The sequence below is a fragment of the Melospiza melodia genome, chromosome 5 (genome assembly GCF_035770615.1).
Source record: "Melospiza melodia melodia isolate bMelMel2 chromosome 5, bMelMel2.pri, whole genome shotgun sequence".
Lineage (NCBI taxonomy): Eukaryota > Metazoa > Chordata > Aves > Passeriformes > Passerellidae > Melospiza > Melospiza melodia.
In genome coordinates, this window is record NC_086198.1 from 80,423,167 (window position 1) to 80,435,145 (window position 11,979).

At 38.3% G+C, this 11,979-nt stretch overlaps 1 protein-coding gene across 1 annotated transcript; it reads left to right on the forward strand.

The window, feature by feature from the left end:
- The first annotated feature begins 34 nt into the window (after positions 1 to 34).
- LYAR (Ly1 antibody reactive) lies at positions 35 to 9,158 on the forward strand. The gene is made up of 9 exons (XM_063157635.1): positions 35 to 103; positions 815 to 982; positions 1,291 to 1,405; positions 3,346 to 3,453; positions 4,838 to 4,921; positions 6,497 to 6,833; positions 7,101 to 7,205; positions 8,064 to 8,149; positions 8,468 to 9,158. Exons 2-9 carry the CDS (start codon positions 861 to 863, stop codon positions 8,600 to 8,602), a joined length of 1,092 nt encoding a protein of 363 aa, XP_063013705.1. The 5' UTR covers positions 35 to 103; positions 815 to 860; the 3' UTR covers positions 8,603 to 9,158.
- The last annotated feature ends 2,821 nt before the right edge of the window (positions 9,159 to 11,979 follow it).

The following is an 11,979-nucleotide window of genomic DNA, read 5'->3' on the forward strand; positions in this document are numbered from 1 at the left end:
CCCGTTCCGGTGCGCGGGGCGGCGGCAGCGCAGGCGCGGGGCGGCGAGGCCGGAGGGGCCGGTGCGGCACGTGCCGCGCGGGGCGGCGGCGGCCGCTGCTGAGGTGCGGGGAAGGGGAATGGGAGCGGGAGGAGAACGGGAGCGGGAGGAGAACGGGAACGGGAGCGGCACGGCACGGCACGGCTGCTGCCGCCCAGGAGCTCGGCTGGCGGCCACGCCGGGCTTCCCAAGCCGTGCGGCCCGGTCACCCCTCAGCGTTACCGCTCGGCGGGGCCCGGCCGACACCGGTGTGCAGCTGCGGGGAGCGGGATGGAGCGGCGCGGTCCCGCAGGGGAAGGGAGCGGACCGGGAACGCCGCCTGCGCGTATCGGCGTGGGGGCGGTACGGGGGTCACCGGTGCAGGAGTTACAGGGGGTTTCTCCGTTCGGGTGATGGGTTCGGGGGTTACCGGGTTCGGGTGATGGGTACGGGGGTTACCGGTTCCGGGTTCGGGGGTTACCGGGTTCGGGTGATGGGTGTGGGGGTTACCGGTTCCGGGTTCGGGGGTTACCGGGTTCGGGTGATGGGTATGGGGGTTAGCGGTTCCGAGTTCGGGCGTTACCAGTTCCCTGCTGGCGTGGCGGATGCAGGGATTGCTGGTTCCCGGTACTGCTCTCCCCTGCGCTCACGGAGGGCATCAGGGGGAAGGAACTCTTGCACGTTCTGCACCGCGCTGCTCACCCTGGCCGTCACTGGGTGCACGGGTGTGTTTCGCTTCGGCCCTCCAGGTGCTTCTTTCAAGCTGTGAATTAAGATAATCTTCGTGTATTCCTAGAGCTGCGCTTCTGTGGGAAGGAAGAGGCTCCTGACCGCTCGCCACCATGGTGGTTTTCACGTGCAATGCCTGTGGAGAAGCCGTGAAGAAAGCACAGGTTGAAAAGCATGTGAACATCTGCAGAAACTGTCAGTGCCTGTCTTGCATGGATTGTGGCAAGGATTTCTGGTATGTAAAGAATGGGAAATAACCTTGCTCACTCTGCAGACTCACTTGCTCACTCTTGTCACAAATGCAAGAGATGCAAGTCAGAAATTTTCAGTGAAAGCTGTAGCATGACAGAAATGCCTGTGGTCTTACAAGCATGTACTTTAAGCGCGTCACATTTTAATAATTTAAACGTTGACAATAATAAGGTTTAAATGATCGGTTCATTTAAATAATCTATTACTTCAGCTTGTTGGTTGGCTAAGTGTTGCACAGTTTGAGGAGTGAAGCGTTTCAGTGACCTGTGGTTAAAAATCTCTTCTACCCAGGGGTGATGACTATAAGGAACACATCAAGTGTGTAAGTGAAGACCAGAAATATGGTGGGAAAGGCTTTGAAGCCAAAGCTAGCAAAGGAGATGCTAAACAGCAGGAGTGGATTCAGGTATGGTTTATACTGTATACACCTACAGTAACTATTGTCTGTAATTATCAAAGATAGAAAAGAGCCTGTATTGGCTCAAGCCAGAGATCTGTTTTTACCAATATCCCCAGCTGTCTGTTGGCGTTTCCTTGATAGGTCTGTGTTTGTCCTGGTAAGAAATGTGGTTTTTGTTTTGAATCTATATCTTACTGGTTTGGTTTAGTGTAATGTTCCCAACTGCATACAAAGAGACATTGGTAGTTGTCAATCCCTTTTGTGCCCTTTATGCTTTTGTAGACCTCTGTCAGGCACTCCTCCTCATCTCATATTCTTTGTTCAAGGTTCAAAAATCCTACCCTGCTCAGTTGTTCTTCATGTGTAAATTAGATCTTTGGGTTTTCTAAAATCTTCCCACTCTACTGTATGCTTGTGAAATGCTGTTCAAGATATAAGAGAACCATAGATTTACCACGTGTCATAATTATGTTTTCTGTGTCCTTTATTCCTTTCTAACTATTATTGGTCTGTTAACCTACTCTTGGGTGGTTTTTTTTTTGTTTGTTTGTTTTTTACACTGCTGCTGGTCATTGTACTGGTATTTTCATGGAATTGGCTATTTTAACCCTGAGATACTGTATCTAAGCTCCAATGGTCAACTAAAGTCTGCCATTTTAGATGTGAAATTAGGATTGCTTTTCCCTTCTTGCTTTGAGTGAATTTGTGTTGAAGGCATTTCACCTTTTATTCACCTTATTAGTCACTCATTTTCTTAAGATCTTTCTGGAATCCTCATAGTTCTCATTCTAAACAGCTTCATATCATAGGGAAAATTTTCTGTCCTCTTGTCAGATATTTTGTAAATATGTTGAACAGGAGAAGCTCCAGCATGGATAGAAATATTTCCTACTCTTTCTGTCTTACACAAGAATCTACTCTCTTATGGCTTTACTTCAAAGGTTTTGGAAGGACCTCAAACACATATTTAAAACCCCATTAGCAGTAAGTTAGATCACATTTATGCATGGAATTGTTGTTTCTATCAAGTAGAACACATCCTAAGAAGGTGCTAAGCTACATGCATGCTTGAAGCATGTGATGAATACCATTAAAGTCAGAGATGAGTGCTTTTGTTGAGATTGAACACTGTTTGAGGACATTTGTAAAGGCAGCCTGATGTGAGTGTTGGTGCTTATGAGCATTGGTAGCCTGCTTCAATAGTAAGTAATTCTTACACTGAAGGATGAGGGATTAGCAGTCACCTTTTTCTGAGTCTTAACATATTCACAAGCCTTTCAGTCACCAGGTGTTCAGAAGTACAGGAAGGCTCTGCAGTGTCCAGTGGCTGCACTCTCCAAGAACTGGGGAGCCCAGAGCCTTTGTCCCCCACAAGCAGCAGTGCTGTTCAAGGGGCTGCCAGGAGGCCCTGGTCTAACCTCTCTCCTCTCATGCTGACACCCATAGCACAGGAATGTCCAGAGCTGTCAGATAGGGATAAATGCTTGTTGAAGCTGGCACTGCTGCCAGAAGAAATGCATGTCAGCTGTGGCATCAAAAGTAAGCCTGATTTTTCATAATTAACTCCAAAACCAAAAAGCTTCTTTTCTTAATGCAGGTCTTTTTCATGCTGCAAGAATCCCTTCTGTGATATAGTTACTTTAGTTGGAAATGTTTTTATTACCGTTTGTAACTTATCAAAAAGCACTGATGAGCAGTCCTGCTTACCTCTGCTTACTACATAGGTATAAATGTTTATATAGATAATTTTGACACATTTAATGAGTAATGATAGAGCCAAAGGTCAGTGTTTTTCTCATGTTTTTTGAGCATTTCCTATGAGCAGACGATACCAGCTCTAGGTGCTGGGTGATTTCTGCCCAGTGTATTTCAGACTTGCACACCTGACATGTACCATTTGATCCTTATGCTGCTTTCTTGATTTAATTCTGTTTTTCTTCATTCAGAAAATTCACGAGGTAATGAAGAAGCCCAACATAAGCCCCAAAGTGCGGAACATTCTGGAGCAAATACGTGCCTTTGATAACATTCCAAGAAAAAAAGTAAAGTTTCAGGTATGCTTTAATAGAGATTTGCAGTTATCTGTGCAGTGAAGACAAAAATAGACTTTTTTAGGGAATGCCACTCTCTTTTAATAAAGGTGGGACAAATTGCTTAGTTGGGCATTTGTATAGATTGTGTAATAACTGAATTTCAAATAGGCAGTGTTTGTAAAATTTGCTTAAAATGACTCTTGGTCTGCCAGTTGAATTAGGTATTAAGCCAGAGACTTGCATTTTAACCTTAATCTCCATATGTAGGTTTGTTCTGTTTTCAATACCTTTCTTTTTTGACTATTTGCTATTTCTATTGAATGCCCAAATTCTTTTACATACTTTTAAAGATTTCTTATTTCCTTGGCTTTGTTTTTTTTCCTGAAGGCAAAGTCCTGTTTTGAGGGTTTTCCTGTGACTCAGTATTCTGACACTCTCCTGCTCTGCATGCTTCACTAAAGTAAATTACAGATGTGGAGAATTTACTGTGTAAAGAATTTCATTAAAAGTGAAGAATTACTCACAAATGGGCCTTTTTCCACCCCCTCTCTGTTCTTTGCCTCAGATTGTGAGGCTGAGAGAAGATCAGCCTTGCTTCCAGAGCACTCAAATAGAACTTAATAGAGCTGTGGTGAAATTGCTGCTAGCAAGCTGAGGGTTAGACTATTTCCCTACAGGATTAATGTTCTGAGCAGGAAAACTAGTATTTTCTAGAAGCCTTTCTTTTTGATAAGATACATTGCAGTAGAAGATCAAAAATTTTTGCAGTTAATTGTTTCCGTTTACTAATACACATTTCCTAGGGTTTTTATTGCAGTGCAAAAATCTTTACATTACATTTAACAATGAATTCCACATTTCTAAAAGTTGATCTCTTGCAGATAGTGTGAACAGCATAATTTACTGCTATATTTTCATTTTCACCAGGAACACGTGCAATAACCCAAACAACTTTGAAATGCTCGCATTGAGCTGTTTGCTTAAATTATACTTTCTTGTAATAAACTAAGAAATCTATTTAGGAGTGTGACCATATGTCCAGTACAAAATAAATAAGATATAAATAAGATCAGATCATTAATGTTTTAACTCATGGGAACAATCAGAAGATTTGGTGAGACCTTAACATAGCCATTTGTATCAAAAAGCTTCAGGATTATCTTTTGTATATATTTACCACTCGGGGAGGCAATGGCTGTAGCCTCCTAACAGTTCCTAGACATTACACGAAATAATTTAGCAAAGAGGCTTGAGATATATAATAGGAGTAACCTCTAACCAGATCTTAGACAAAAGCAGTGATTTGATTCTTAAATGAAAAATAAAAAACAAGAACCAGTTATATTGCAATGAAGAAATCAAATTGGAGGATATTTTCACTTATTATTGTTTTTTCTATGCACAGAATTGGATCAAGAACAGTTTGAGAATTAATGACAGCAATTTGCAAGATCAGGTGTGGGGTGTTTTCTCAGAAGCAACCAGAAATGTAAGTGTAATTGGAGGTACATTATAAAATGGGAATGCACTCCAAATGTTTGAAGGAAAACCTTTCAGACTCCCTTTGTAGATGTTAATGGAAACATTGTCTCCCATAGTTCCAACAGATTATGTTATGATGTAATATTTCTCGACTAAATTGTTAATTTGTGGAACACAGAACTGTTGGCTGAAGTTGTTCATACTGAGAAAGTTGTGATTGAAAACTTGGACGTGGTGACACGATTGTGCCATGATAATCAGAAGGCTAATTTATGCTACTATAAAAAAGGGGAAAAGCTCTGCCTTTATCTTTGTTCCAATCTTCTATCACACACTAAGATGGAATAAGACATCTTTCAGAGTTTATTGGTCTCAAATTTATGTGTATTGGAGTGAGAAATTTACAAGCACATAGTTTACCTATTCATTAGTGGGGAGAGAAATCCTCCAGTTTGTGATGCAAGTTCCTCCCATTCCTTTATCCAAATTGTGACCTCACTCTGACCTTTAGCCAGTGCCTAATTCTTTGGTATTTCATTATAGCTTAATGTGTTTTGGTAGGGTGTTGTTTATTTGCATCTATTGCTGCTACTCAAGAGCTGTTGGAGAAGCTCATTTCTCAGCTGATGTGAAGATGCTCTCCCCCCTTTCACCCAAATTCTTTTGAGGAAGAGTAGGCAAAGCTTTGGCATTATCCCCTGTTGATGATGCTTTGTGTTTCTGATTTGATGATTCCAGTTAAGTTTATTTGCAGTTTTTCTGAGGAATCCAAATGTAAGAGCCAGGAAAGAAAGAAGCACATTTACTAAAGGATGGAACATAACATAAATTCTGAACACTGTTGTGCTGGAGCATTAATACTGAGTTTATACAACTTCACTAAAGTCATAAGCAGTTCTCCCTTGACTTACATTAATTTATGAAAGGTCTTCAATCTGAAAACCTTTTATTTAAACACAAATGTAAACAATTACTGTTCATAGAGCATAGCATTAAAATAAAATATATAACACAGCCTTTCAATTCACTTTTAAGAAATCTTAAAAAGGTCTTAAAATATGATTGGTAATACATACCTTGAAGTGTATATACTTAATTGAAATTCTCAAGCAGGAGTGCTTTTTTTAGCATCATGTTATAATGGTTTCTTGTCCCAGACACATCCAAGACAGGATGGCAAAAGAGATTATTACTCAAGGGCTGTGTATTTGGGAATAAGTTCTGTATCTTGCTATAATGTGCTGGAGTTTTGTTTATGTAAATTAAAGAGCTGTCACTTGCTTAATTACGTTTAACAAATAATTTAAAACACAATAGACACTTACTTCAACTTGGAATTACATATATAGTAAGATAATATTTCTCCTGTGATGTTCATTAGCATTTGGTCTGTTAAGTTAAAAGAATGAAGCACATTAGTTCACTGGTGCCGCTTCTCAGGCAACTGGTAACATCATATGTGAGCAATTTAAATTGTTTCAGGATATCAGTGTTGTGAACAGCTACCAATGATCTAGTAGAGGAAAGTTGCAATATCAAAAAGCACATTTGAAAACTGTAATTATCTTTCTTTCAACAAAAGACTTCAAATGAAAAGGAACAAGACAAACCACAACAGAAGGAAGAGCAGCAGCCTGCAGAAACTGGGGAAAATACAAAGGCAGAAGAAAATGGAATTACAGATGAAAAAACTGAGAGAAAAAAGAATAAGAGGGAACGAAAAGAAGAGAGACAAAAGAATAAAAAGAAGGAGAAAAAAGATCTGAAATTGGAAAACCAGGAAGAAGTAAAAAAGATTAAAAAGTCCAAAAAAGGAAAAGAGAGTGTGGAGGATGAATGTGAAATAAATGGAAATGGCAATCACAGTGAAACAGAAGAGGAAACAAATGTAAAGAAACGCAAACATAAACATGTAGAAGGTATCCATCATACAATTTATATTCATGTTTGTTTTGAAGAGGCTTTTTCTCAATTCCACAGCTCAATAAACTACCTAAGTAGAATTTTGAAGTAGTGCATAAGATATACAAATTAGATTATTTTTTACAAAGGCTGTACATTTATTTTATAAAACCTAAACCACTTTGCAAATATAAATTCATGTTAAAAGAAAAAAAACTTAAGGCATGTCAGAATTTCTCGTTTTAAACCTTTCTTGTTTATGTTTTGTCCAATTCCATCTCTAGAGGAACCTCATACCAAAACAAAGAGAATGAAAACTGAAAGCATTTCAGAAGACATGGAAACAGAAGACATCAATGACAATGAAGAAAATGTGGGAACAGATAAAGGTATTTTTAAAGGAACGATTTAGATTGTTACAAAACTACTCTGGAAAAGACATAATGTTATAAACACAGCTTCTGTAGCAAGCCATGATATAAATTGTGCCTCAGCATACATGAATGTGTGTATACTCAGTATACACATCTGTTCCAGAATAAGTAGCCTGTGCTACTCTTAACACCTGATAATGAATTACTTCTCTAATTTGTTGTTTGTGCTGTGCTGGCAGCCTTTGGCTGTGCTTGATTCCAGTAGACACTGAGGTTTCACCACAGTGGATCTCTTTCCCTGCTGCCATGCCCATTAGACAGCACAACAAAAAGGGTAACAACTCTTAGACCTCTTGGTATCTCTCATATCCCCATTTTTGCTCAGTGAATCATAAATTGGACCTTAGTTTATGCTTAGATAAACCTACTTCTGCCTATCACCTATCATGCTCTGACTGTGTTTGAACATACAGATCTTTTATTTGGAAACTACCAATTAATGACCTCTAAAGGTGGCATGGTCAAATTTGACTGCCTGTGATTTAAGTGTGAAGAGACAGGATCTTAACTATCCCTGCATTATTTAAGAGTTTCTGCTTAATAGCTGAAGTGCACAAGTTAAGTAAAAACAATTGTGACCCCTGTTGTTCAAGTACTGTGTTGATTCTTCATCTGCATTCCATTTTATATTCAGGAACAGCTGATGACTTTTATGCTTAAGACACCCTCCTGTTGTAGATTCAGTCAGTTAACAACTCTTGTGGTAGCCAAACTGATTCCAAAATTAGGAGATTGATGGCTGGTTACTAGTAGAGAAGAAGACCCAGAATACCTCCTTTCACTAACAGTGTTGTACACCTAATTATTTCCTAGGTAAATTCAACTGGAAGGGAACCATCAAAGCAGTTCTGAAACAGGCTCCAGACAATGAAATTTCAATTAAGAAACTAAGAAAAAAGGTACTGTACAACATGTTTTTTTTTTTTAGTCTCCTATGGTCTTGTGAATTTATTTGTGTAATGCTGAAGCTCAGAAAATTCTGGATTGCATAAACAAAAAGTTCAGCATTTTTAGTGGGATATCAATTAACAGAATGTCAGCTGAAGGACAGGTTTTTTATTGCTTACTGAATTACACAAGAAATTCAGTGCTAGTTCTGGAAAGGAATAATAGCACAATAGCTTCCATGGCACTTTTAATGCAGTAATGTAAATGTATTATTGCTTCCAATGGAATTATAGTCACAGACTAAAAACCTTTTCTCTGTCTTTGTGCAGGTGATAGCTCAATATTACGCAGTAGCTGGTGAATGTCACAAAACAGAAGAGGACATCCTAGCCATATTCAATAAGAAAGTGAATAACAATCCTAAATTTAGAGTTCTAAAGGACAAAGTGAAACTTGTGAAATAAACAGTTTGCATACTTCTTGTGAAATAAAATACTTTGCATAGCTGTTGCATTTTAATCTTGCAGATGGAGTGATACTCTTCTGTGAGCTGTACAAATACTATGCATTGGTATCAATTTGAATTGTGTATGTGAAAGCAGAATTTAACTTTTAATACTGGATCCCTGCTCTTTTTCTAGATTTATCACAGACCCTTTTTCAGATATTTTATTTTTTGATTTTATGGAAAATGTATATTTTTGGTACAAGTTTTAAGAGGCATTGAAAATAATTGCTGGCCTACTGTATTAAAGTTCTCCCAGTAATTAATATAATTTATAGGCATGAAAGTTTTTCAGGACCTGGGTTGTGTGGCTTTTTGAAGGAACTGTTTTTCAAAGCAAATAGGATTTTCATATTCAGAAACCCACCGTGGAATAAATGTTTTGTTATGCTAAAACTCAAAATGGTATGGCTGATACCCACTTTATGCACTGTGGATAGTGTATGCAGCCTTTAATAAACTGTTGATTCTGTGTTGTAAAATGCATAAATAAAGTGTCAGATTTGTGTATGCAATATTGCACATTCAGTGAAAATCTAAAAACTGAGTTTTTAGATACGCGTTTTTAGATTAGATTCTGTATATGCAATCCTACTGAAAGTCTTGATTAGTAATGCAATAGACTTCAATAGAAGTGGTTACATGGACTAAAAATTGACTGATGAAATAGATTACTTTAAAGTACAAGCTTAAATATAATGAATCTTGTCACTTTATAATTGCATAATAAATCCACAAATTATGCATGCTTTGAAGAGGCTGTTGTATTGCTGTCACCAAAACAATGTAGCTAGGCTAGAAATGTTACAGGTATGTAAGAGACAGAGCTGCCTGACGTTTTGTAGGTTTTTACTTAATGGCAAAATTACTTCCATTATGATATACTCTGTTAAAAACAGCATTATAAAGCACTCAGTCATACGGTGTTTTTAAAAACTGCTTAGTGATTTCAAGCAGGTACACTTCTATAAAACTCCATGGTAAAAATATTTAAATTTATAGAAATATTAACTATATTAAAGGTATAAATACTAAAAATTAACTGTGATACACTGGGTTCAGTTTTTTTGAGTACATATTTGTCTCACTGTAAAGGTTGCAAGAAAGGACATAATGAATTTAAGGTGTTAGTTGTTTGTTGAAGCTATGCAACAGTTGTTTTTATTCAGTCTAACAGATAAGCAGAATCTTGGATGCTATCATTGCAGAGTTCTGGTGTCTGATGCTCAGGGTTTACTGCAGTGATCACTGAATGAAGCAAAGCAGCAGGTTAAGTATTGAAACATCATGGTTCAGCTGAAAGCTGGGAATAAGGAATATCAAATCAACAGCATGCAGATGATCTGTCAGAGTAGGATGTGACCTTGTAATTTGCTTTCCTGCTTTAACTATTATCACTCTTTAAGGTTCAAACAGTGTACTCCCCTGTGCATTGCCATGGTTGGGTTAGTGATGCCTGTGTGGAGTAATAAACATGCTGTAAATTATTATTCCCCTCCCTATGTAAAGGGTAAAGCAGCACCAGCTGATGTTCAGTTTTTTCCCCTCATGTTTTGGCACACATGAATCTAATGCTTGCCTCTATTTGTCAGTCATTAGTGGGAGTCTGTTGCAAGTAAGCCCTGTTATAATTACAATAGTATCGCCTCAGTGTGTGTTGCTGCAGTATTAGCTTTCCTGCTCTGTTGGCAGAAAGAGGGGGGGCAGTATGCTTTGTAGGCATATTTTTCTTTCTGGGTGTTCCTGGCAATACTGTAGTATGGTCATATCTGTAATATGTAATGAAATATGGTATGGTAGTATGAGTCTATGCCTTTAATTGTAGAAGGCTCCAAGTGCTACTCCACTCCATGCATAGTTGCATTATTGACATGCAGCTCTCCAGTGAAAAAAATCCCAGACTTAGATGTTTTTTCATTAGACAATTAATGAAGTACTCAAGAGGATTGAATTTGACTTTTCCCCTTGCAACAGATCTGGACTTAAATTTACTCCTTGCAAATAATGATGTCTTGATCAGATTGAATTTACTTCAAATTTGGTGGTAATTGTTTCAGAGGGAGGCATAATCCCTCAGAGATCATTGAGAATCGTTCAAGAAGACAGAAAACCAGCAGGACCTCTCTAATTTCTATTCAATAATTAAGCAGCATATTTACCAGTATTGTTTTAATCCAGAATATGTTTTAGTGATTTTCTAAACAGCATAAAATAGGTCCATAATTATACCTTACTGTTAAAATTTTCTTTTCTAAAATATTGTATTGAGAAGTGAGTGTCTTTTTGGCAGGGTGAGGAAGGGAGAAATTAGAAAATTGTTTCAAGCTAGTGGCTTTCATTATAACTATAGCATAAGCACTTAAGCAGGGACTTTAATCAGTGGAAGAAAAAAAGCTTCAAAGGACAGCTACTTATTTGTTGTGCTCAGCCCTCCACTGTCCTGGTGCATTAGAGTAGTTCATTCTTTCTCCAGTGAAAACTGATCCTCCCACCTGGTGCTATAATCCAATTGCATCAGGACAATGTAGTCAGAGCCCTACATGAGTAGTGGCTCATAGCTGATGACCACAGGATACAGAGACCCAATACCTGATTTCATTCAGAAACTTTTAAGGCTGTAACACTCACCCTTATTAAGGAAATAAGAGAGCAAATATTAAAGTTTTTGTGCAAGATAAGTGAAAAAAGGCATATTGTTCTGTACATTGAGCTGTGTTCACAGGTTACAAGATATCTCAGTCAATATATTCAACATTTACCCCTTTCTTCTCCCAGATTAGCCTTTAAGAAAAAAAACAGGAATAAGTCCTCTAAGTTTCTTTTCTGCTCTGTCAGCCAAGGAAAGCTACATATTATGTTTCCCATTAGTACTTTTACAGGAAGTGTTACTTTATATTGAATTCTAAATTCCACTTGGACTAGAGGAAGTTTTACTAGTAACTTTCCTTTATACTTTTAAGATACAGTTCCTTTTACCCCTGGTAATCTACTGCTTCTCTTTGCAATTCTTGGATGTAATTCCTTTTGCACCTGAATCCTCATGCTTTTATGCTCTCAGGCAGCAAAGGCTGAAAAACCTTCAAGCTTTTTGCTTAGATTGGACTTTTTCCTTCAAGATTGCAGATCACAGATCTTAGTCCTTTCCAAACACATCTTTTGTTTATCTTTTAAAATTTATTCTAGAAGATTTAGAATTGTCCAGTCTTTTGTGTGTTTTGCCCTTCTCATTAGAATCTTTTAGTAGAAACTGCTCTTGCTACACAACTTCAGCTACCTCAGCTACAGCAGCAGTAAAATACTGGCTTCCAACAGAAGTAGTTTTATAGTTCCTGAAAC

Excerpts from the sequence above, each read along its gene's own strand:
- LYAR (XM_063157635.1), top strand. The coding sequence starts at position 861 with ATGGTGGTTTTCACGTGCAATGCCTGTGGAGAAGCCGTGAAGAAAGCA. Across the intron at positions 1,406-3,345 it reads AACAGCAGGAGTGGATTCAG|AAAATTCACGAGGTAATGAA; the intron begins GTATGGTTTATA and ends TTCTTCATTCAG. Across the intron at positions 3,454-4,837 it reads GAAAAAAAGTAAAGTTTCAG|AATTGGATCAAGAACAGTTT; the intron begins GTATGCTTTAAT and ends TTCTATGCACAG.